This window comes from Oryzias melastigma, linkage group LG5 (assembly GCF_002922805.2).
Source record: "Oryzias melastigma strain HK-1 linkage group LG5, ASM292280v2, whole genome shotgun sequence".
NCBI classification, from domain to species: Eukaryota; Metazoa; Chordata; class Actinopteri; order Beloniformes; family Adrianichthyidae; genus Oryzias; species Oryzias melastigma.
Genome location: NC_050516.1, coordinates 26,232,068 through 26,257,725, shown reverse-complemented (window position 1 = coordinate 26,257,725; position 25,658 = coordinate 26,232,068). Strand labels below are relative to the sequence as shown.

Sequence of the window (25,658 nt, the reverse complement as noted above, 5' to 3'; positions counted from 1 at the left end):
GGTGAAATTAGCACATCCTGGAAAAAAAAAGAATCATCAAGCATCACAATAATCTAACAAAACTGATAAAATCTGAGACAATTATTTTTCAAAAAACAAAATAACTGTTGCAGAGTGCATGGTTGTAACGGCTTTGTCTTTAGTCGGTCAACAGTATGTTAATAAAACATGAACTGAACTGAAACATTCTGCTAGGAGTTAAAAAACATACCTTTTTTTTGTTTTCCCTACACTAAAAGTTCATGTTTTGTTATTTTGTCCACATCAGGGTGTTTGTGTGCACAGGAAACATGTCCAGGCACTATCTGTGCGGAAGGACAACTTTAATGTTTATTGTGCTTTCAAGCTTGCAGCTTAAAAAAAACTCCTTGTTCTCATGAGAAAATTGATTTGAGGCTCATTCTATTTGTTTGTCCATCCATCCATCATTTCCTTATAAATTACTGTGTAGAACTAAGTAATGGTGAAGCAGCACTAGTCATCAGTGTGTGACATTTCTTTTTCATGTTTGTCTTTTCCTCAAAAGCAACCACAAACAGGAGCTGTGGCTGGCCTGGGAAACATTTTGTTAGTTTGAATTTAACCCTTGATGCTGAGTGTCGAACACAAAAGACTGCCTTAGCAGGGTAGGCTCCAGCAACCCCATGACCATGAGCAGGAGATGTCTCATGTGTAGATCAATGGATGGATTATCATTTGATATCACAGTATTCACATATTTATTTAATTCCGTCTTCCAGCATGCTTTGCAGTTGGCTTTAGCTTCAGCCATTCTTCCTCTCGTTAACATCAAAACTCAACCAGACAGACTGCGATCTGGAGGTCTTGGATGCAGCACGGTTAGCGTGACATGTGAGATGTCAAATGGCACAGTCGGTCAGCCAGCTCTGTTTTTGGATCAATACCTTTAATCAATCGTCTGGACTCACTGGCAGCCATGTTTTGGTCTGCAGTGGTCCTCTCTGCCTCCCCCCTTTACTCCTACAGTTGATTTAGAATTTATTTCAGCAGATCGTCCTCACTCAGGCAAAATAGTGGCTAAAGTCAGGATGATAGGGTCAGCGAAGGTTCAGTGAGGAGAGGCAGAATAATTTGTTGGCATAGGATTAATTGTGTTATTGTGCATAAAACAATAAAAGTGATTGCTGCTATTATTTTTTTGTTTTTTGCTTGATTGTTGCTGTCCCGTTCGTTGCTGGATGGTCTGCCCCAGCTCCTCCTGAGCCATCTGTTTTTAAGACATGGTCGCAGCTTGACTGATTTTTTTTGGGGGGGGATGTAGATAGATGCGTGGTTCTGACCACAAACTGGACTGGTCGTTGTTGTTGATGCTCCCTCTTCCCTGTGGATCATGGTGAGTTCTTGTTTTCCTGAATTCATGCATGAATTGCAGATTGTTTTTAGCTTGTATGCACACTGTAAAAACAGGCTCCTTAAAAATGACAAAAATTCTTACCTCCATTGGCAGATTTTCTTTAAATACGCAAAAAATAAAATCTATCAATTGAGTAAGAAAAATTATGTAATTAATAAGACTTTTTTTTTCTTAAGATAAGATTATTTTGCTATCAAAAAACTCAAAAATTAGAATTTTTTTCTTTTTACTTTCCTAAGATTTTGATTTAACAGTGCATACTTTGAACACAGACAGATTTTCTTCTTCCTTAAGTTTTCCTACAATTTGTAGTCATCTTCAGAGGTTTTACCCTTTACCTCTTTGCCTTTTGCTGCTAACAACGCATCAGAGACGCTTTGCTACTGAAACACACTATCCTGTCTTTCTAGCAGCTCTGAAAGGGTGTCCATGCATGTCAGTCTCTGGGACCATATGGCCTTCCCAGTATGTTGTGGCGTGTGATGACAGAGCTCCTCATGCTGGTATTAATAGAAACCGAATCTGGACTCGTCTCCTCTCGTCACATCTTCATCAGAGTGGGACTTGTCCTCTTTTGCATTTGAGGCTTTTCAGATTATTGATAACGGAAGGCAAATCCATTTCCTTTATTTATAGTCTAGCAGAACAGCCTCAGTGGTAATGGAGAGACAACCAGTACCACAACCAGTGACAAAGATCAGAAGTGCGTCACTATCATTCTGAGTTTTTTTTAGCACCTCTTTCTTTTTTTCCATAAGAAGAATTGACCAAAAATATTAGAAATCTTTCTTTCTCTGTGTGGATTTTTTTGTGCCCACTGCCAAAACGGCAAATTTATCTCCCTTAATGTTTGTCTTAGTTTTGCATATGTTTTAGTAATTTAAGTCTCTGCTTCCTTACAAATGTAGTTTAGGTAACAAAGGAAGACAGGAAAAGGCAAGCAGGTGCACGGTTGCATCACTTCAGCTCTTCCTGTGTGTGCATGGAGAAGAGCTCATCATGGAGAAGCTCCACTTACTGTTGCCATGGATGATTAGGATTTTATTCCCGCTAGATTGAAATATAACTCATGTTAATTGTAAACTACATTTTAAGATTTCTGAGTCAGAACCAACTAAAACAAAAGAACCGACTATTCTGGTCTTTTCAGTTTTGAAGCAATGAAAAAAAAAGGAGCTGATTGTCTATTAATGATTGCATGGAGTAAATAAATACATGCCTGTTATCTGTTACAGGCTTAAACTAACTAAACCAAAGGCTTCTCACAACAGAAAGACAACTGTACAGATGGAAAGGATATGACCCAAACTGTGGTTGAACTTGAGTGTCTTTGCAGTTTCCTGTTTGCTCAGTCGCCTTGCACCTCCGACTTTTGCCTCCGTCCCCTCTGCGCTGAAGCAGCACTATTAGTTTAACAGGAAACTAAGACATTTATGATGCTTTTAACGTCAATATAGAAGAAAAAATTTGGTCTCTCTCTCTTTTTTTTTTTTTTTTACAAATATAAGAAATTTGCTACAGATGAGATTCCTATGCTATGGGACACCTCAGAATTCAGAATTAAACCCAGAATCACTTCAAGATAGGTCACAAAAGTAAATATAATAGAAGTTACTGTGACTCTACTAATTTTTCTTTTTCATTCCTTCCATTAGACACCCACTCCATTAAAAAATGTTTTTTTTGGGGGGTGTTTTAATATGTTCTTGTGGCATTTTTCTCGTGACGGTCATTCAGTACATAAAGCGATTAAACTTAAAATTGCATTTTTGAATATTTATTTATTCAAACCATTGTGAATCCGGAGCAGACGAAATATTGCAGTTTCACAAAACGTGTAGCAGTGACAAAGGTGCTACAGCTCCCCCGCTTATTTGCATTTCTTTATTTGCGGTTTCACATATTTTTTTTTTTCAGTCACATAGTCACGTTTGTCACAAACATTTTAACAACTCAAGAGGCTTGTGTGAAACTTTTGTGTCCGAAAGAGGTTCTACGGTGCTGAGGTGCATCTCCGAGAACAGAGATGAAGAACACGTGCCTGTCGGCTACCAGCCCCTCCTCTCCCTGCAATAGCATCATCTGACTCAAAACCGGCCGAAAATAATCCAAATATGCTGAAGAAGATAATCGTTCCGGAGCAGGTTTTTATGCCCTCTCGCACTTATTTGATAAAGGAGGAAGAATGCGCGGTTTTAAGGCACAGAGAGACAAAGTGACACCCCTCATCTGCATCACAAAGTATGCTGCTGCTCTGAATTAAAAAAAAACTCTTTATGCTCCAACTATCTTTAATAAATGTTCAACAAAGCGCAATATTTTTTTTTTGGGATGAATGGATCGGTAACGGACATTTTTTGGCCGCAGGTTGAAACGGGGACGGGGGGGTTCTTCATATTCACAGATTTATCGTATTCGCGGATGTCTCAGGTCCCTAACCCCTGCAAATAAAGGGGAATGTTGTATTGGTGGGCTACAAGCTCCCTGCTATACTCCATTCTTATTCTTCTACTCATAGACAAATAGATCCATGTACCACTTCGTTTTCCTCGCCTGAGCTAGCGTCTGGCTCAAAACTGTAGGCTACGGCTGGATAGCTCCAATATTGCTCACCATTTTTGTTGATCCGATAATGTTATGTTGGGTTTGTGAGGGGCTGTAAGCTAGTGGGAGACAGTGTAAATAAACGGGTAATGGGAAATCGGGGTGGATTTCACGACTCAGAGGTGAATTTCTGATTAACTCCAGCAGCTCTACAGAAACTATGTTCCAGGAAACTGCACAGTTTTTTAAATTTTGACTAAAAATGGCATAATCATAATTAAAAGACCACTCAGAAGGCTTAAAATAGATTTAAAAAATGACTGGAGTGGGACTTTAAGCTTTCTTCTCACATCTCAGTGCTCATCTTTTTGTTTCTGTCTAAATGATCTGGTCTTTCATTTCTTCCTCAGTCGCTCGTCTCGTCCAGCATCCCTCGACTCTCGTCTTCTCAGAGATGAGATGACTGATTCTGTCGTGGGATGCTCCTCTTTGCTGCCTCTGTGTCCGCGTGGATGGGTTCATGTCGCGGGTTAAGCTGTATTCCTGAGTGTCTGGCAGAAAGTTAGATGCTCTCTTCTTATGTAAGCGGGTCTTGGCTGGGAAAAGCAGGGGTTTAGCTTGAGGGATGCTGGCTCAGGTGGTGAGACAGAGACAGATGCTATTTTGGGAACAGCGCGCTCCTCGCATCCTCCAAACGCATGAGTTATTCACTCACGTGGGTCTCTTTGTTCTTGTGGATAAACACCATTTGAAAAAGTTGATAGTTTTTGTGCTTTAGACCATTTTTGTCAGTTGTTTTAAATTGAAACTGGTAGAAAGATATTTTTAAGTATCTGAAAAATAGTTGAGACATTTATATCAATGACGGCAGACAGGCTTGAGTGCATAAATTTAGCTCTGTTCACCACAGCAGTTAAAATGTATTTGTTTTTCAAGTTGATGCAAAACACAAAAAGCAAAAAAAACAGAATATTTTTGACATTTTCAGCATCTCGAGATTTTACATTTTTAGGATAACAAAGAATAAAAAGACCCAAGAAACAGGTTTCTATTCCTGCACATCATCAGTACCAGGCAATACTTACCTATAACTTTATCCATCACATTCGCCGATTCATTTCTGTTTTTGTCGTCTTTCCTCTTGTTTTTTCTCAGAGCATGGCAGCAGCCTGGCTCCAGTCTGACCTGTCCTGCTCTATCCCAAGCCTTATTGGACAAAAGCGTTTTCCCAGGAAAACCTGCTGATCAGGAGTGCCCGGAGAGCCATGCTGTCTGGTAGCTGGCGGCGCTCGTTTGGACAAACTCAGCCCGTTGCGGCACCCGTCGTGAACCCCAGCGGGATGACAGTGTGCGGGGTCCCCAGTGGTACGGTGGTCCTCGAGGCTCAATATGACTACAGCTATCGGGGCGCAGATGGACGGCAAGTTTGCATAAGGGAGGGCGAGCGTTTTATTCTTCTGAAGAAAACGAATGCAGACTGGTGGCAGGTAAGAGTCTTAGGATGTTAATCACACCCACAAGCTTTTATGAGACTATTAGAGGCAATTTATCAATAAAAATGATTAAAAGGCTAAAATAGCTATTAAGTGATGTTAAATATGTCTGTAGGCTGCTACTGTTCATGACCTCATTCATAATGGGTTCCTGTACAGCCAAAGCAGACATCTATTGCTGAATTTGACAGATTTTCTCACCATTGAGCAAACTCAGTTTTAATGGCTTTATAATGGCCACTCGGACACCTTTATTATTTTTTTTTTTTTTTACAGCTGTTGATGTCCAAGCTTTTACACTGTCAGCTAATGTTTGAAAATATATATTTAGTGTGTTCTCATAATTAATGGCTTAGTTGGTGAAGTGGAGGACTGGCACATGGGAAATCGGGGTTCAATTCCCAGGGGGTGCAATGAGAGTGTGGGTCCTTGGGCAAGACCATAGGGAGAACTGAACTGATTATCCCCACCCCCCCTCACGTTAAAATAGGAAGTACCCGCTGGTCCCAGAAAACCCAAAATCCTGTAGACCTTAATTTAAAAATATCAGCTATTACTCATTTTATTTGCAGGTCTTTGTTAACATGTTCTTGCTAAACCTTTTTTTGCATGATATACTGTCTTTATTTTAAGTTATTCAAGTTATAAACTGTCTAATCAGATGCCTCAATAAGAGTTTTTGGTGCTAGCTGGCCCCCACCTTGAACATTAGAAAAGTTTGACAGGTTCTCCCCTCTAACCAGCTTTCAGTAGAAGGGGTGTGGCTTTCCAACAAACTCACTCCTGATTAGTAAGAGTGGTTGCCATAAAAATTATGACTCAAACAGACTCAGATCGATTACTGCTAACCGATATCATCTGGTCCCAAAATTGTTAAGTTCGCACCGCAGAAAAATGGCGACTAAATTAACTTCATTTTGTTGGACAAATATAATACCTGAGTACTCGCTGTTTATTTCTCAATAGAAGTCTATGGGATTTTGGCTTCTTGGAGCCAGCAGCTACTTCCTGTTTAAAAACGTGAATGGGGAGGGATCACTCAGTCCAGTTCTCATGTACATTCAATGGGTAGAACAGTAACAAGTGCCAGTAATTTTTCCAGCATTTAGTTGGTTAAGGTGGTTAATTCTTGCAGCTTTTTCACAAAAAACATCTTGAAAATGTTAGAATTGTTGACATCTCAGTTGTTTCCAGTTTATTTTCTTGGGCAGAAATGCAGAGTTTCAAACTATTTAAAGATCATCGTCAGAAGCACGAATATCATCAATTAGAGACAAGCATTGTTTCGAAAGAGAAGCTGCATCTGCTGTTGACCAAGATTTGTAGGTTTAACATTCTGCTCTGGCTTCCAGCCTCAGCTGTGTTTATTGCCGCTCAGTTGAACTAAGTGGATTTATATGGGAGAAAATAGCAAAAGCATTCATGGATCTGTTCTCTGGCAGGTGCGGCGGATTGGGGCAGCCAGCAAAGCAAAGCCCCTGTATGTCCCCGCCACGTACGTGACGGAGGTGCCGATCGCTCCAATTCCATCCCCCCAACGTCTGGTCATGTCTACCTCACTGCATCCCAACTTTAGGGTACTTCCTCGGGTGTCGCTGTCCCCCAGTCCCACAAAGTCCGCTTGTAATGAGCAACTCAGAGGTAACAAGCGTTACACGCGTTAAGAAAATCCTTTAAAAATGGATGTTTAATGTTTTTCTCTCTTTATCTCCAGTGAACAAACCCATCTATCGCTCTATGGACAACCTCAATTCCAACAGTGCCTTTCAGGGATCGGACAACAAGTCCAGCATGGCCAGTGGACGTTTTCCCACCCTTCCCCTTTCCGGATTTACATTTGCTCCCAACTCTCCAAGCTTCCCAACTGCCAACCCCACGGTCAGGGAGTCGCCCGCGGTCTCCACAGTGCCATCTAACCCTAGGGTGGTCCCTACCATCACCCGGAGCCAGAGTTCCAGCAACCTGCCCGAAAACCTGATGGAAAACCCCTACGATGAGATCGGAGGTGGCCTCGGCAATCACATCAACCAAAGGATGCCCAAAAAGTCCAGCAGCCACTGGGACATGGTTGAAGCTTCAGGGAAGAGAAACCATTTGCAGGTAAGAAAAGGAAAGACCTTAAGCAAGTGATATGACGAGGTCTACTACTGTTAAAGTCCCACTCCAGTTATCTTTTGATCTGAGTTGGCTTGGAGCAACCCCGCCCCTCTCCCCCTTCCCATTGCAGGGAAGGGTAAGAGAAGCGCTGCCCTGCCCATCATATTTTCTGTCATAAAAATATTCCTTTTAAACACAATTTTTTCATCTACTCTTCATTCACAGCAATTTAGAAACAAAAATAAAACATTTTAAGCTTAATTTTCTAAAATGTATGCCCTCTAACACCAGAAAAATTGTGCAAAAACATGTTAAAAACACAATTTTCATCTAAGTGGATCTTTATCGATAGTCAAAGTTATATAATTTAGTTAAATTTTGCCATTAGCAGCAAACAAAAATTGAAGTTGTTCTGCGGTTGCTCAAGTCCCGTTCACATATGTCCATAAATATTATAAAGACCGCTGAAATTAAATCATGAAAAATAGGTCAAACAAATCCGTCACATGCGGCTGACGTTGAAGGAAGTGTGGGATTAGATTAATTTTGATTTCCACTCACTGACAATCTCTAATCTCCTGGATTTACAAGTCTGAAACTCCCAACAACCCAGTGGGTAATTTCTGCAATTGCTTCTACAGCGTAAACCTAAAAATAACCAAATAAAACAGCGTAACAAGATTATTTTAAACGATATCATTTGGTTGAACGTCAAAAGCTGCTGCAGGGAAAATACTGTGAATTCTCGTTCGGATCCTTCATAGAGGTTGAATTGAGGCGTGGCAGCAGGCTGTGTTTGATTTACACTTGCACTTGTCCTTAATAATCCCCCTACAGCAGCAATCAAGTTAGCATTGTCTTGACGCCAGAGCTTTTCTATATTACATCAGCGGGGATTACACAATGCCTTGCCGATGAGAGGAAAACTCAGGGTTATCCCTCTGTCAAGTGAGTGGATACTCCCACGTCTCAGCATCCAGCTATTTCTTAAAGTGTGTTTGCTTTGTTGTTTTTTTAATAACCCACTTTATGACACTATAGAAACAAGAAAACATTTGTTTTTTTCTGTTTTTTATCCTGTTTGTCCTTTTCTGAGTCCCTGAGGACTCTTTCCATTTGAGCCAGTAGGCAGGAACATTTCATCCAAGTTCTGTTTTATGATCAAGGATTAAAATTTCTGACAAATATGGAAAAGTAATCTAATCTGATGAGGCTTTTTGTATCAAATGTAATCATCGTCTTTAGCAGGAAACTGTTTGTTAAAATGGATTAAACTTTTGCTTTGAAAATTCAAAAAATTGTTTTGTAACATTTTATTTTTTAGGTTTTATACCATGTACAATCCATGGTCACGCGTGCACTGCCAATGAGTTTTGAAGCTTTTGGAGAATCTGACACTGCAGCACCAGGCTCCATTTCCTTCACAAAAGATCTGTGAGAAAATGTAGTTGAGATTTGTAAAGTAGGAAGAAGATATAAAATGACACCCTAAGATTTTGGGAAAAAAAGAAAAGCCGATCTGTGGTGATCAGCACCCACAAAAGGAGCAGAGAATTAACTGTGCTGCTGATGCCAAGCTGCGATCAGGCAGATATAAGCTTCATCTGCTAGTAAAACTGGTCAGAATCCAAAAGAAGACAAGTCAAACTCTTTCCCTTTTTTGTTTCAACTGAGATACAGACTTCTCTGTAAGAAACTGGTGTGACAGTTTAAGCCTTTCTATAGTAGGGATGTGAACATTTATGAGCAGCTTGCTTTATTGTTATTGTATTTCATCCGTAAAGTTGAAGTAAAGACGTGTTTGTTCTTTGAATGTTCTTTGTCGTAGCGTTTCTTGGCCATCGCTACACTGGTTCACACCACAAATACCACAGACACCCGGCGTCTGCGCGACCTGATTAAGATATGCAGATTTTAAAGGAAACCAGCCGCCATTGGAGAGCAGTGTCTAACAGTACAAAGGACCTATTATACCTGGTGACTTTTGGAGACCGGCGTCAATAAGACAATGTAAAATCTTCTTGTGCATTTTATGGGACATAGGTGGGTCACAGACAGTGATTCTGCCAAGTCGTGCTCTTGGGAAACAATGTGGATGGTGGTAAAGTTTATCACATCTCAAGTTACTTCAGAAAGCCACCGTAGTGCAACAAACACAAAGATCGGCCAGCATTTCAGAGCGCAAGCTTTACCCGGCCTGCGCCATTGTCCTAAAAACACACAGATGATTCGTCTGACAGCGTTCCTTTGTTTGTTTAGGAGATGATCATCCTACTAAGTCTTGTGCTGAAATTGACAGTTTTACCCTCGAGCAGGTGAAACCAAAAAGTAGCGTGCGTCTGATTTTGAGCACTCTGGAAAGTCAGCACACCCAACTTGCATGGCTGCATGCTGCGCAGAGATCCAGCCAAACTTTACACACGTTTTTCCAGTTTGCCTTAAAAGAAAGGTTACCGGTGCCACCAGAAGAAAAGCGAAATAGAGCCTGGGTCTTTCACTTTTGCTTTGATCGTGGAAGTGATGGATGCAGACGGCGCACACACTTTTACTCGGAGGCAGCACGGTGTGCGACACCTGCACTAAAGTATCTGCTGTAACTGTTGTCCGAGTTTTTGCTAAAGCCGCCGGCATCATTGCTGAACACCCGCCTGGCAATGAGACTGACTCCGACAATGAGATGAAACCGGCGTGTTTGACTATGGAATTAGGCAGCTGTTCAATTCAAACACAGAATATGTTTTGTGGGAGAAGATTGATTAAGAAATAACAAGAGTAGTTTGTTAAATCGTGGAATAAAGTTTAACTAATCTAATCACTGTTTTGCTAAGGTAAATGAAACTGTTTTCACCACAATCACAGAGCGTTTCACACACCGGTAAACATCACCAATAAAAGCACTGATCATCTAGAACACTGGTTCCTGAGCATGTACTGATGGGGAGACTTGATTTCCGTTCAAAAGATACGCAAGATTAAAAAGATACATAAATGTCAAATTCGTATTTTACGGAAACTAAATTTAGGGTTTAATTGATTAGTAATTGTTATTTTTAATTCTAGAGTTGAAGAACCAAATGCCATATTTACGCTATTACAGTACAGCTTTTATAAAAGGAATCTGTTCATGTATTGTACAAAAAGAAAAGGTATTTTATTTTTTAAAAAACACACACAGAACAGTTTATTCCCATCAAGTGTTTTTTTGTTAATTTTGTTTTGATGCAACTCTTTAAATATATTTATATTATTGTCATTTTCATGTTATTTGATGCTTGAAATGATTGAGAATCACATATTTAGATGATTGTTGTGTAACATGGATTTACTAATTTATTATGAAGTGTTTGAACATATCTGAACTACAGTCTAGGTGTCTGTAGTGTAGTCTGTTGTGTAAATGATCATGAGTTTCATTATCTTTATTTTATCTTTTTTTGGAGGAATCCATGTCTGTTTTCTGTCCTTATAAATATATTTCTATATTTTACATTCAAAATTTTTAGACCTTTGAGTAAAAAAAAAATACTTTTGATTGTGATTACTTATATATTTCCCCTGAAGTTTCGCATAAAGTAAAGACAAAGCACATTGACAGTTCCTATGCCTTAATAGTTCATAAAACTGGACTTTTTATTGAAGTTCTGGTGAAATTTAGATTCCTAATTCTGAGTTTCAAGATAACATTATTCCTCTTTCGCTGTTATATTTGCTGTAAAATCCAATGACCTAATTTCTCTAAAGTTGATTTAAAAATACCTCTTCTCTGTTCCTCACTTTCACTTTTGTCTTTGCCTCTCGTCTTTCTTTTTCTGGGTGCCAGGTTCCAACAGAGGCTTACTTCTCCCAGTTATCCTGGCAGGACTCCCCCCTTTATTCTGAAACCCAGCAGGAAAAGCGTAACTCGCAGCTGGAGCCTCCCGTTCCTGATCCGGGCCAGAAGCCGGTACAGGTCATGGACTTATGGGAGCAGTATTCTGACCCGGCCACAGGAAGATGCTATTATGTCAACAGCGTTACTAAGGAAAGGTCATGGAAACCTCCCCGCCGGGCTCGTGCTCAGAGTGCCAACAAGGTAAAGCATCCCACATCACAGAGCGTACAGCATTTCAAAATCAATATTTTCACTAACGCACCTCAAACAGGCGCACAGCTTTAAAAGGTTCTCTGTTTAGGGCTGAATGAAAGTGTCATTTCTCCAAGAAGACCTCAAAAATAAAGTCAAGTAAAATAAAAAGTCTGGTTTTATTTATGTGCTTGTGTGATGAGATTATCAGCACTAACTGGGACGTTTTCAGAGGCGGTATTCCCAACAGAGCAGTCTGCATTGTATTCAACTAGGGGTTCAACAATTCATTTCAACAACGACTTATTTCATATCATAATTTGTTGTTTTTGGTATGATTCCTTGTCAACATTGGTTCATTTTGAACAATCCGATTCACTGACCTAAAATCAATCTTTAGCCAAAGATTCTACCAGTGTGACTCAGAGGTAAATGCTTGGTACTGAACAGGGAAGTTTTCCAGATTCCTTGTGTTTCTTGAAAGATAACCAAGAGTTAATTATGTTTACAGACAAAAAAAAAAACAAGAAACATTTTTACATTATTGTAAAATAAACCTACAGTACCTCAATCCAAATGGTATTTCCCGATATCGATTAGGGGTGGGCGGTACTGTGAATTTTGGTATCAATCAAGTAATTACAGGGCCACTATCGCTAATATCAATACCGATACTTTCTTCTTGAAATGTTGCATTACAGGATAATAAATGCAGGACAGAGACTTTTGGCACATAAATATGTTTGTTAACTAATTACAAGTCTGAAATAAACATACATCCAATATAGAGCAGGGGTGTCAAACTCAATCGCATAGTGGGACAAAACCCCAAACACACCTTAGCCAAGAAGGATAAAGGTTTATTGAACAAACTAAAACTAAAATTTTAAAACTTCAAAAATGTAACTTTTTAACATAACTATAAATAAAAACAGGCAGAAATATTATTACAGAATAAATCAACTTAAACCTTAAATAACTTTAAATAATTTACTCTACATAAGAATATATTTTGTCAAAATTATACAAATTAGAAATTTTTCAAAATAACACAGGCCTATTAATAACAATAAAATAAAATGATCTGGAGGGCCGGATTTAATTACGTGGCGGGCCGGATCCAGCCCGTGGACCTTGACTTTGACAAGGCCCATCATAAGATTGGGCAGTTTCCAGCTCAAATCGGGTGGTTATTTGCTTTAAGGGGCCATATCATGATTTTCTTAAGCCTTTCAGAGTAAACTATATCCATATATATGATCATATATTACCTTTGGAACACTTAAAAATAATTTACTTATGACATATTAGTTATTTTTCTTGCGCTTTTTCTTACCTGGAAGTTAAACGACTTGATTCCTGAGGCTCCGCCTGCCACTGCGTGTGACGTCATCCCTGAGTTTTTCTTTCTTTGTTTCTCCCACAAAAATGTGACACATTGTCCAAGCACATTTGTGTAGTATTGTCTGAGTTTTTTACATTTTCTTTTCCAGACCTGAAGGTCACAGCCAAACCAAAGTGCACCAACGCATTTGGAGAGTCTCATACTAAATTGACTTTAGCCACTTTCAAAGACTTCACACAACACAGCAGTGAAGTAACCAAGAGATTTTGATGACTGAATACACATTATAGTGATGTTGATTTCCCAGAGGCCATAGTACAGAGGTAGAGCGGTCGCTCTGGGTTGCAAGTTTGGCTCCCGCCAGGCCCGCCCATGTGTCAAAATGTCCTTGAGCAAGATGTTTAATCCAATACTGGTGGTTATAGGTTGCCACCGGTGTCATCAGTGTGTGAAGGTGTGTGTGCATGGAACTGTAAACCACTGGGCCTCAAACCAAGGTAGTAAAGCACTATATAAATGTACACCATGTACTATCTTGACTATTTTTTGTTACTCTGGCTGAAAGTCTCTTCCAGACACACTGACCCATATGTAGAGATTATCGGCCTATGAAATATGACTTTTAATGGTCTTGTAAAATTGTCATGTGATACGACTACGACTGCCCTGCGTTGTAGTAAATCCGACACGGAATTTGATGGAGTTGTTTTCTCTGTACCAGACAACTTACTAAGTGCTGCTCTATCTGTGCTTATAGGTCACTCCAGGTCAACCTCAGCAGTTATACCGCGATGCCAGCCATCTGTCACTCCCACTTACTGAGACGGGCAATGGAACAATGCACAAGGTAAACACACTTTTTAAATAAGCTAAAGCCAAGTGAATAACCCGTCCGGTCGAAGTCCAAAATGTAATTGAACATCCAGTTCTGTATAAGTACAATTAACAGACAGAGCAGTTCCTTCACTACATGAAAAGTTCTGAAATATTACGATCAGAGTTAAATTGATTAGGGAAATTAATGAGTGATGAAACAGGAAACACATTGGCCCTGTTTCTGAACTATCAGATAAACAACAGGACAATACTTTTTTCTGCTCACTTTCTTTTGTATCTCATAACTTTATAAAATTCTGTAGTTTTAAGCTATGCACAGACCAGACATTTGGCATGCATTCAAGAATGTGCGTTTAGCCCATGGTGTTCACATTGGACAAACAGAGAGGGGATTCTTCTTCTTTTTCTGCTGTTTATTGGTGCATGTCCATCTACAGTTGGAGGACAGTTTGCCCTCTCTGGGTGGGAAGGGTGCTCCTGCCCTTGGTGGAGGAGTTTAAATATCTCGGGGTCTTGTTCACAAGTGAGGGAAGATCGGAGCATGAGATCGACAGTTGGATTGGAGCGGCGTCCGCCGTTATGCAGTCACTGTATTGGTCCATTGTGGTGAAGAGAGAGCTAAGCCAGAAAGCAAAGCTCTCAATATACCGTTAATCTTCGTTCAAGGATTCACCTATGGTCATGAGCTCTGGGTCGTGACTGACAGAGCGAGGTCCCTACTACAAGCAGCTGGGTGGCCGGGCGCTCCCTTAGAGATAGGGTTAGAAGCTCCGTCACCCAGAGAGAGCACAGGGTAGAGCCACTGCCCCTCCATATCTAGAGGAGTTAGTTGAGGTGGCTCTGGCATCTGGTCCGGATGCCTCTTGAACACCTACCTGGAAACTCTTCACAGTAAATAGCCCTTATTGGTCAACATTTTCTGTGTCTTCCATACATTCTAAGTGATATATCAACAGACTACGTTGCTTATAGCAATCATCCAAAAAACATTAGCTGGTAGCTCCTCCCACATGCGGCTGCTGCGCAGAAAGTGGTCATTCATTGAAAGTGGTCACTTAAATGTAGCAGAAGGCGATGTGAATGTAGATTCAGAGTTTTACAGAAGTTACAAAAAAAGAACAATATAACTGAGAACATTTCAATGTTGCGCTTTATAGGGGAACCTTGCAAGTTCTAGTGAGTCTCTGCTTCTAGAAGTGACTAAATCTTTTATGACATATAATTCATGAAAGTGCTGAAGACATTTCTCAGCGATCTGCACACAGAACGGGAGATTTTAAAATTGTTTTTAACCTGAAATCTTATAAGCAGCCAATTCAGCGTCACTGCAAGGCGAGCTGATTGTTGTACCGATTTCATATACGCAGGATCTCACAGAGGATTTCTATAATCAAATGTGACTTCATGACATGACTCCCTACCACACCAACTTGGCTTCCCTAACACATGCTAAAGGCACTTGTTTTTTTTGCTGAAAAAAAGACGTGATCTCGTAACTGTGTCTAACTGCTAACAGTTGTGCTTTGACATCTGTAAGCACAGGCAGTAGAAACCACAGGAAAACAAATCACCTCCTAGAAAAGAAAAAAAAAAACATGTTTACCACCTCTCCTGTCTCTACACCAGCTCTGTTTGGCTCTTGAGGCCAACAACACCCACAGTATAATCTAGATAAAAGTTTACCTCTATCCTCATCTGACCAACTCTACTCCTCACACACGCCTTTATTTTCTAAAGATGTTACTGCTCTCAGTAACAAAGCACTGCCTGCTGTGCTGATCCAGATGGGTAAGAGCCTTTTGGGCCACAAACGGAGCAATAGTGGAGAATTTTTTGGCACATTAAAGAACACATTGGAAGCAGTCACTGAAACCTTCCAGTCAGCTAAAACTACTCCCAGCTCCAGCATTAAAAACCAACTCAGACTCAGCTCTCTGTACTGTAAATTATTTAAATCCTTATTGTTTTGTTGTTTTAGGATACAAACTGACCCATACACCCAATCATGTGTGACATTTACGAAGTGGATCAGTACGAGCCGCATGATCCAGATTGCCAGCGATAACCATTTTGCATCTCAACATAGCATTGCCTCAGACTTGCGTCAGTGTTTCAAATTTAATGTTGTTCATCAAAAAAATGCCCGCATGATCAAAGGCAGGGTTCTCCACATCAAGTCAGCTCCAGATGCATTCTGGTGACCCATATGTGTCATTCTCTATTCAGAGCGACATGACGTATAGTAAATACAGCATGCCACACAGGTTTATTAGCCAGGTGTTCAAACCCCCAAGTAACCTGTTTTACTTGTCAGCATGGAGCATTTGATGGTCTAGTTTAGGGTTTTGAAAACACCTGTAAACTCCCTATTGCAATGAAGCCCCCCGCCCAACCTCAAAGTTGATGTTTTTGTCTTTGAAAAACCTTTAAAACCCCCTGGTGCATTTCACCCGTACCTAAGCTGTTTCTTCAGTCATGAGGAAGGCTGAGTTATGCTGATTTCAAAGCTTTGACATTTGTGCGTAACCGAACATTTTTTTTTAAGTGTGAGGACAAGCCCTTCTGGTTTTGTAGATTTGCAGAAACAGTTTGTAACTGTGAACTCTCTTCATCACACCCACTACCTTTGAGGTTCATTTTTTATGCAGCAAACCCAGAAATGAACAGTCACATTGACAGCTACCATTTTAATGTTTGATCCACAGCTTTTTAGCTCACCCATCGCTTTAACGCTAAACAAGATTAAGTAGAAGATGTCCATTCCTAATGCTGATTGCTTAGCTTGTACAGCTACACCATTTAGAGAACTTGTCTGTGTAACTAACTTGTTAATAAGTGTCTCCTAGTGCAGGGGTCTGCAACCTCGGGCTCTGGAGCCATGCGCAGCTCTTTTTTGGTACTTGTGGCTCTTTGGCTCATGCAATAATTTGAATAAATAATGTTTTTTTCTATTTTGGTTCAGTTGTTTTAGTGTTTATTAAGTTTTGACATAATCATAATTGTAATGATTCTACAAGAGATCGAAAGATGACCAGAGTGGGACTTTAAATGAAAATAAAAATACAAATTCAACTGTAAAAACTTTAGGGAGATAGCAAGTCCCTGTCAGTAGGTGGAGCTCCTGTTTGACAGCCAAAAAACATGAAGTACATGTCTATTCGGTGGTGTATTGCACGTCTCCACTGACAGCAAACACCTCTACAAGCCTAAAAGAAGAGTTTACGAAATACACACACCTAGACTGTGTAACTGTGTAATTTTTTTTTCTGTCACATCATGTCCTGCTTTGCTGTTCAAGGTCTCATCTTTGCACCTCGGACAGTTTTTAAGAAACGTCTTTTTAGAAGCATCAGATCACAGAACAATAAAAACAGAAAAATAAAGCAATTGTTAAATGAACTGGCCTTTGTTAGTTAAAGCATCTATGGAGACAAAACATGAAAAAAGAAGACAGTGAAATCTATTACAGTTAATAAAAACCTTTTTTTTTTAATGGTGACCTTAAAGACTATAAGGTTCTGAGAGGGCCTTTCTCACTGATGATCTCACCACTCACTATTCATGTATAACTTCCTCTCTGTTTCAAAAGGTCTACATCTTTGTCTTTTTTTTTCACTAATTATTCCAGTAAGCAGATGCATGTTTGGGAAAAATAAACTCGCAGCGCACTGTGGGTGCAGATCAGGGTGACAGCCGTTGGTCAGTGGTTAATGTGGCGCCCTGCATGTGCAGAGGACTGGTAGGATGACTCAGTAAGAGCGCACACCTTCCTGCTTCGCCTCAGCACGCCGTTTAATGTAGCAGCTGATAAAGTCAGCTTCCCTTTTAGAAGGGGGAAGTAGAGGCATGAGGCTCAGCCGTATCGTCTTTTTGCATGTTTTTTTATTCTCCAATGAGAGAAACATGACATGAAACCGCAGGATAGCAAGGAGCTGAATTAGAAATTTATTTTTTTTAAATAACAAGCGGAAAGCTCAGCTCAACCTGGACTGAGTGAACTGACACAATGAGCACCATTCCTGTGAGTTTATTTTGTTTTTTTGTCTACTTATAGTTTTTATTATATGTAATCAGAGACCTCTGAGATTTTCTATCCTCACTTTTCATGTATCAAGTGTATTTTTTTGGTTATTTGGATGGTTTGAGTTTGCGTTATTGGTCAGAGGTTTCAGCACTGACGTTGTCTAACCGTCATAAATAGCGACCTGTGTGAAAAAAGGCTGCATCGTATCTCGAAACCCCTCCGCCCGAGTCAACGGATGTTTCACTCTTACTGAGCAGCAACCGCTTGGATTTACTTTCATCTGAAAGCGGCAAATGTGCCGGCATACTCGGAGCTATCACGGTGACTCAACGCAGTTAGGATGTCAGCGGGGCAGAGGAGTTTCGCTGCTACTTTCTCGAATCACAGATTCACAAATTTTTCAGCATCCTGTTTTTTTTTTTTTTCACGCAGATGTGAAATTTCCTCAACTTTCTGCTACGATATCTCAAACACCAACCCTCACATTTTGGATCGACTTACTAAAAGATCCACAACGGCATGTTATTTTACCATTTCTTTCTTATTTTAGCATGTAACAGGAAAGGGAGTCTTGTTTCGTGTGCCGTTTGCTGCATCTGCTTACGTCCTGTCCTGTCTTTTGTCTTTTCTGGCTCTCTCTTGCCCTTTCTACTTTTTAGCTGTCGCCTGACTTCATCTTTGGAAGGAACATGGACAGTGGCTGGCAGATGAAGCAGGTAAAACTTTTCTCTGCCTGCTGCTACTGCCAAAAGACACTTGTGACTCTAACAACAAAAAAAGCAAATTTTTTACACGCTTGACCTCATTTCACCAGCTTTTTTGCATTGCCAGTACATCAGTTATTTTATTGCTACACTTAAAGGGATGTGACATAACTTTGGAGAGTTTGTCTGATTTGGTCACGTTTGTGTACATCACGTGCACAAGGATAGATGTAGAAATATAGAGATTACGTGCACTTGAAAAAAACCCAAATCTTTAACCTAAAAGCTTTTGTATTGTCTGCATCTTTGCGTGTTTTTTCTGTTTAAAGAGGTTTTTTTTCTCCATTCAAAACCAAAGAACGGAAGACTCAAAGATTTGCAAAAACTGCATCTGCAACTGTAATACTCTAGAATACATTAAAGTACTGGTTGCTGCGCTCTTTGAATTCTCCGGGTTAAGCATTTATGCATATTAAGGAGGCAAATAAGCAACTCATGGTGAAAAAGAAAGACTATTACTAAAGCAGTTGTTACTGCAACATGTTGCATCACAGTGGGGGTGTGGGTGCACTTGCTCTAAAGCCCTTTTACAGGCCTGCTCTTTGCAAAGGAGCAGATTTGGGTCTTAATGCTAATCCTCCCTGCTCGAAGAGACACAAACATTAGTAAGGATATTTAGTCTGATTCCTAAAACTAGGTTATGGGGATTGGGAACTCAATTATGGCTGTTTCTGCATAAAAAAGTTACATTTTTGCTAGTTTTGGTTTGCAGGCATATACGTTTGTCTTGTATTTAATGTAAAAAAAAATGCATATGAGACCCACTTCAATCATCTTTTGAGCTATTTAAGAGCATCTTAAACTTCTAAATATCCAGCTTTGAGCCCATATAAAAAAATCTGTCATTTTCTACGACATGGTTTCTGCAGAGCGGCAGTAGTTCATTAGAAACAAAACCGAGGCTTATAGTGAGCAATGTTTGTTTACACTCCAGTCAGACACAAAAGTGATTATGATGGTTGTTTGAAGATCAGTGACTTCAACTTTTTACTTTAAAACTTAAATTCTCTCTGCTTTAAATTTTCTTATGCTGCCACAAATGTGATAAACACTTTTGGTTTCAACGCTTCAATGAATTTCCAGTTTTAACGTTATGATAGCATACAATATAAAATAAAAGATGTTTGATTATATGACACAATGGATGTAATAAAGTTTCAGTTTTTTTGTTTCTGTTACACTAAGGCAAGTTAAGGTAAATTTTCTAACGAAATGGAAAAATATGAGAGAGAAAATATTTTTGAGAAGTCATTTGTGTTCCTTTTTTACTGATGCATGATAATGGTAATTATAGTTTGGGTAAACTATTTGTTTATACTCAGTGTTCTTGTAATAATCTATACTTCTTTTATTTAATTTTTTACACTCTAAATTTGCTTTATCCCACATCTATTGAATATAAAAATGTTATCCAACTAACCAATTTATCTTCTAGTCAATTTTACAACAGCAAAACACAGAAAAATAACAATTTGAAGCCTGCTTTCTCAAAAGTCTTAAAATACTCCAGGTTATTATATTTTAGTATCTTCTCTCCTTTTTAAAACACTTTGAGGATATTTGGGCTTTGAGGTTTTCTGGGTTTTTGGAGATTTCTGGTGTTGGAGTTTAATCTCTAGAAGGTGGTTTGTGGTTTCTGCCAGTATACTTGCGCCTGTACATTGAAGTTGTCAGAGTGCCTAAAGGCATCCAATGCTTTATATATGTCCCCAGCACACAGAGATTTCTCCAGTTTCTATGAATCTTTTGATGATGCACACTCGATCATGATATTTACCAAAAAAATAGATTTTACATTAAGGACAATTGTCTTTAAGAGTATTTTTATCATTGTTTTTCCTGACTTTTCACACATCTGTTGATTCTAAAAGGCCTCTCTTGGTCATCTCTTTTTAAATTAATCACATAACAAACCTGTTATTAATTAGCTCAATTAACAACATGCTTTATCAGAAAGATTTTGTACCTGTAACAATTATTGAATGCAAAATAAAAGATATTTTTTTAAAAAACTTTTGCAAGACATAAAAATAAAACACGCAGAGTTAGTTCAATCCAATCTTTTTTTTTCTTTTTTTTTTAAAGCTCCACTTTACAGATAAAAACAAGTAAAAGCACACAAACAAAATAAGAAAATCTAAGATAGCAGTAAATCTTAAGATGTAAATTCCTTCAAAAAGAGTTTAAAAAATGTATTATAAAGTTAGAGAAATGCAACATTGAATTTAAATTAGGATGTAGCTAAAATATTTTTTCCAATTAAATAAATTAACTTTAAAAAATCTTGACTCCTTGTTAATTGTGAAAGGCTGGTAATACAAAAGTAATTTAAAGTCCCACTTCAACTATTTACCCTTTTACCTTTAACATAACTCTCCAATTTGATTCTCCTATACTTATTTTTAAACAACTGTATAACAAACTTTTCACAAACTGTATAGTTTTGAGCTAAGACGAGGAACATGAAGAAGTTTATTGGTCTTTACGTCTTCAAGTGGTTCCAACAAACTTGTGACAGAGAAGGGACAGTTTGCCCCACTCATTTTTCCTGCAAAAACCCCAGCTTTTTCAAACCACAGGTTTTCCTCTACTCCCGATCCAACACGATTTGAATAAAGAAATACGCAAAAACCAAGTTTTAATTTTAAATGATTTCATATATGTCCTCCATCAAGATAAAGGTGCTAAAAGAACATCTTAAGAACACGATTTTCATTGGATTTCATTCAATAGAGCATCTGTTTAGTTGATAAAAAGCTAAGTAGGTCAGATAAAGCTAGACACCCATAAATCAAGGATGCATGCACAAGTTTTTATTTTAGTTTTATTGGGATGTAAATATTATGTGGTCTAAAACATTTTTTAAAACTTTTCTGGAATTTGAGTTTTTTAAAATATTTTATTGATACAGTAAAATTAACTACCATGAGTAATATTGGTAATAATCCCATTTCATTTTTGTTTAGCCAATTATTTTGAAGTAAACAGTCAATCAAAAAGCGTTTTCTCAGTAGAATTATTAAATTGTCTTTTTTTTTTTTTGTTTTCATCTTTGACCCCTCACTCAAACTTGTACTTGAAGAGCATGCAACGTGCCGTCTCCTCTGACACGCTGAGCACCAAAGCATTCGAAGAGCAGACGCACAATTTTGCAGGAGTTTATGACGCCAAGCAGCAACTCTGCCACTCCCAATCTATGATTCTGCCTGAGAATGGAAAGGTATTCACCTTCAGAGAGCACGCACAACCACAAACATGCACCGTTTGTCCAGAGGGGAAAAGAACAGAACAAAAACAGAAGTACACATTGACAGATTAATGCAAGAAATGGTTCTTTTACTTTTTTTGCAGCTGGTCAACCAAGATTATTCCTGCAATGTGGCCAACATCGTCGTGGAGCCCCCATCTTCTGAGAGCTCCCCGGACAGTGATGGCTGCACTCCGGTGAGAACGACTTAGTTTGTATTTGAAGTTGCACAGATAAAAAAAGTTATATAAATGTATTTTCCTTCTTTTCTCACTTTAAATTATTTGGTTTCGCCGCCTTTCTACACTGTAGGAAACACTTACAGTATGGAGCCATAGTGAGTCTTTAATCTGCTCTCTCCCACCTTAAATGGGGGCATACCGCAGTGGGAGACTTACGAGCAGCTCTCTTCCTATTTTTTTGAATGATGCAACAGTCAGGTGTAATGGCTTTGCTCTGGATGAAAAATATAGCGCAGAGGAAAAGCCCTTTGAGGTACTTAACTGTTACAATTTAAATGGGTACTCTTTTTTTTTTTTTTCATTTCGGCAACCCATGCCTATTTCAGGCCACGCCATTAGTCTGACAGAACGCGTAATGGTGATCACTGCAGGTTTTCGTGGACTTTTGACAGTATTGACGTGTTTCCAGGAGCTGGAGAAAGCAGGCCTCCTGAACAAGACGAAGATCGCCGAAGGAGGCAGAAAACTTAGGTGAGGATCCTTAAGTGGGAAATATGTTTGCTGTAATTAATTGTGTCTGCAAGTCTAGTCCTAAAATGTGTTTGCGGGGTGTTTCAGGAAAAATTGGGGCTCCTCCTGGGTGGTCTTAGTTGGGAACAGTCTGGTTTTCTACAAGGACCCTAAATCACAGTCTCCTTCCAGCTGGGTGAGACACTCAGATTCTTCGTTGACCTAATTTTTTTTTGGGGTTCTGAACAAATACCATGATTTAAAAAAAAATTGGGTGATTTTGAATAAATATTTTTCCTGTGTCGAAAACAGAAACCAGGGAGCAGCCGTCCAGAAAGCAGCGTGGACTTAAGGGGGGCGCAGCTGCACTGGGCCAATGAGCTGTCCAGCAAGAAGAATGTCTTCAAGGTATGAATAAAGTCTTAAAGATAGGACCATCACACAGAAATAAAAAACAAAGCTGCTTTCAACTGTCCTCTCCTGACATTATAATAATGTTCTTCAATCAGATTTGAAGGTTGATTTTTAGTGTAAAGATGACAGCTGTTTAGCAGGGAGAAAAATCACTTATTGTCAGTAGATTGTGTGTTCTCTCACAGTTCACCTCTTGCAGATTTTTTTTCCAATTTTGCATTTTTTTTTCTTTTTCTTGTGTACTGCTTCCTGATTGGCTGCAAACCTTGTCAATCAACCTCCTCTATCAGTCACCAAAACCTATAAAAATCTTTGATGGTGATGAGATTTTTTTCATTCTCCAATATGAAGGTTTGAACTAAGAGAGGATAAATAAGATTTTTTTTAAAAAGTGTGATAATGTTCATGTCTGTCTAAGAAAATCATATAATGTTTGTAGTGAGGGTTTTACAGGATTAAAACATTTACTGTGTGGATTTAACCTTTAACCTCGCAACAAACAAGGGAACGCTGTATTAATTGATAACATTTTTCTTTCCACGTAACTCTTTAATGCACAGTAAAAAGCTGAAAGTAAATCGACAGTTATTTTCTAAAAAAAAAAAATCTGATATTTTTTTATTAAAAAAAATGTAAATATTTTTTTTATTTTGAAATTTTAAAATTTTAGATTTTAAAATACATATTTACTTTAAGAAAAGAAACTTAGAAACTTCGTCCTGTTTCTAATGGTGTCCTCTTTGGTTGGTGCGTCACACTAGGGGTGTAGGGAAAGTTTTTATTTATTTTTTTGGCTAATTCTGAGTTAGGCTAGTATATTAGCAATGTGTTAGCTCTTTTTTTTGCAGAATTTGGCATCTACTGAGGTTTTTTATGGCTAATTTTGGGTAAAACTAATATTTTAGGAACATGTTAGCTCTTATGACAGCCGGTAATTTAACATCCACTGATGTATCGCGATATTTCATTTGGCGATACTTGTATCGATTTAAAATGCTGACGAGGCGATATGAGGGGGCCTGTGGTCACATGCAAGATGGCACCAGAAATGATCTCTAGCCGTAAGTGGAAATTTCACAACTTTAGGAAACCCTTTCAAAAATGATATTTTAAAAACTTCACTTAGTTATCAATTTTTAAGCTTTAAATGCAAATAAACTTTAACAGTTTAGTGCACAAGAGGAGCTCCAAATGGGACAGAGAACGTTAATCATTTTATTTCTTTCAAGTCAATATTAACAAGTGTTCATATTTGTTTAACTACACCCGTTTACCTCTGGAGAAAAAGCTGGAAAAACACAGTTTTCTCTCTGTGAATCAGCTGATCAAATAAGCAGTTATGGTAACTCAAAAGGAAAAAAGATTGAAATCCTAAAACAGGGAGTTCCAGCAAATTATTTCAAGTGCAAATAATGTATTTCTGCGTCCGCTCCAGCAGGAGGAAGGACTTCCAGCTATTAATTTTTTAACGCCATATTTTTTTCTCTGTGGCCAGATTCTCTTGAACGATATTGAATGATAATTTGTTAGCGTCCTTCTGCGTCTTATTTTTGTTTTCCCACCTAAACACCTGACCACTAGCAGCACGGCGCCCTTTGAGCAGCTCCAGACCACACTAGAGCAGCAAGATCTCGCAAGAACCAGCTGGTGTTCAACGTTCAGTCTCAGTGGTTCAGTCAGAATCGCGGTTTTTGTTGTTATGAGACATGTACTACTTAGTATTTTCTAAGTCACACTCTTTAAAAAAAAAAAAAGAAAAATGTTTCTGGTAAATCACGATATGTATCGTATTGCAACACCCTGCATCATACATGAACTCAGTGTGAAAATGTGTGTTTTTAGTTGCGAACGGTCACCGGAAACGAGTTCCTGCTGCAGTCTGAGACGGACTCTCTGATCAAAGAGTGGTACAACACCATCAAGAATGTCATCGAGCGGCTGGTGAGATGCACACACAACCACAAGAATGTGCAACACACAACTTCTAGTAGCATCGAGATATAAGCTCTATGTCCTCTATTTATGCTTTTCACTGCTACAGGGAAACTTTCAGTGAAGATGTAACTTATTATGGGATGCTTTTGGCAGTGTGAAGCAACACAGATTCACCCCTAAAGACCATTTTAGGGATACATTTTGACCGTTTTAGCTAAATTTTAGTATTTTAGTTAAAGTTCCACTCCAGTAGGGCTGCCACAAACGATTATTTTAATAGTCGACTAATCACCGATTATTTTTTCCGATTAGTCGACTAATCGGGTCATGCACAAAGTTGATGTAAAACACAAATCTTAACCATCATTCACTTTAAACTAACTAAAACTATATATATATATTCACACTAGCATCATTATAGATGAAATGTAAGCTGAATTTGGCCGCAAAAGATGCTAGTGACGATGGCTGAAGATGCTGATAGCCAACTAAAATATTAGTTAAAGGCCAAATTAGCCTAAAAAAAGCCTAAGTTAGCAAAGACAGCTAGCATGTAGCTGAAATAAAAACTCCAAAATAGCCTAAAAAAACCTTAATAAATGCCAAAATAGTCCAATAGGCTAGCATAACACCATTATAACTTTCAACTTTACTACACTGACTCCATTTAATATAAAGTAACGACTAATCGACTATTAAATTAGTCGTCGACTATTTTAATAGTCGATTAGTCGTCGATTAGTCGACTAATCGTGGCAGCCCTACACTCCAGTCATCTTTTGTAAAGAATTCCAAGTAATCTTTTAATTTTGATTGTTCCGTTTTTAG

The 25,658-nt window shown here is 38.7% G+C and overlaps 1 protein-coding gene across 6 annotated transcripts in view; it reads left to right on the top strand.

Annotated features, from left to right (window-relative positions):
* The window catches only part of arhgap9 (Rho GTPase activating protein 9), a 55,979-nt gene that overhangs the window by 9,946 nt on the left and 20,375 nt on the right, over window positions 1-25,658 (top strand). For 2 of the 6 annotated variants that reach the window (XM_024270852.2, XM_024270850.2), the window contains exons 2-13: window positions 5,075-5,406; window positions 6,855-7,053; window positions 7,127-7,512; window positions 11,330-11,581; window positions 13,675-13,764; window positions 18,438-18,494; window positions 21,625-21,762; window positions 21,894-21,986; window positions 22,441-22,502; window positions 22,590-22,677; window positions 22,794-22,889; window positions 24,738-24,836. In XM_024270852.2, the coding sequence (XP_024126620.1) occupies window positions 5,185-5,406; window positions 6,855-7,053; window positions 7,127-7,512; window positions 11,330-11,581; window positions 13,675-13,764; window positions 18,438-18,494; window positions 21,625-21,762; window positions 21,894-21,986; window positions 22,441-22,502; window positions 22,590-22,677; window positions 22,794-22,889; window positions 24,738-24,836 (1,782 nt within the window). In that variant the 5' untranslated portion in view covers window positions 5,075-5,184. Of the gene's footprint in view, window positions 1-1,012; window positions 1,355-5,074; window positions 5,407-6,854; window positions 7,054-7,126; window positions 7,513-11,329; window positions 11,582-13,674; window positions 13,765-18,437; window positions 18,495-21,624; window positions 21,763-21,893; window positions 21,987-22,440; window positions 22,503-22,589; window positions 22,678-22,793; window positions 22,890-24,737; window positions 24,837-25,658 lie in introns of those variants that run through there. The other 4 variants (XM_024270851.2, XM_024270853.2, XM_024270854.2 and 1 more) reach the window with 4 other exon arrangements.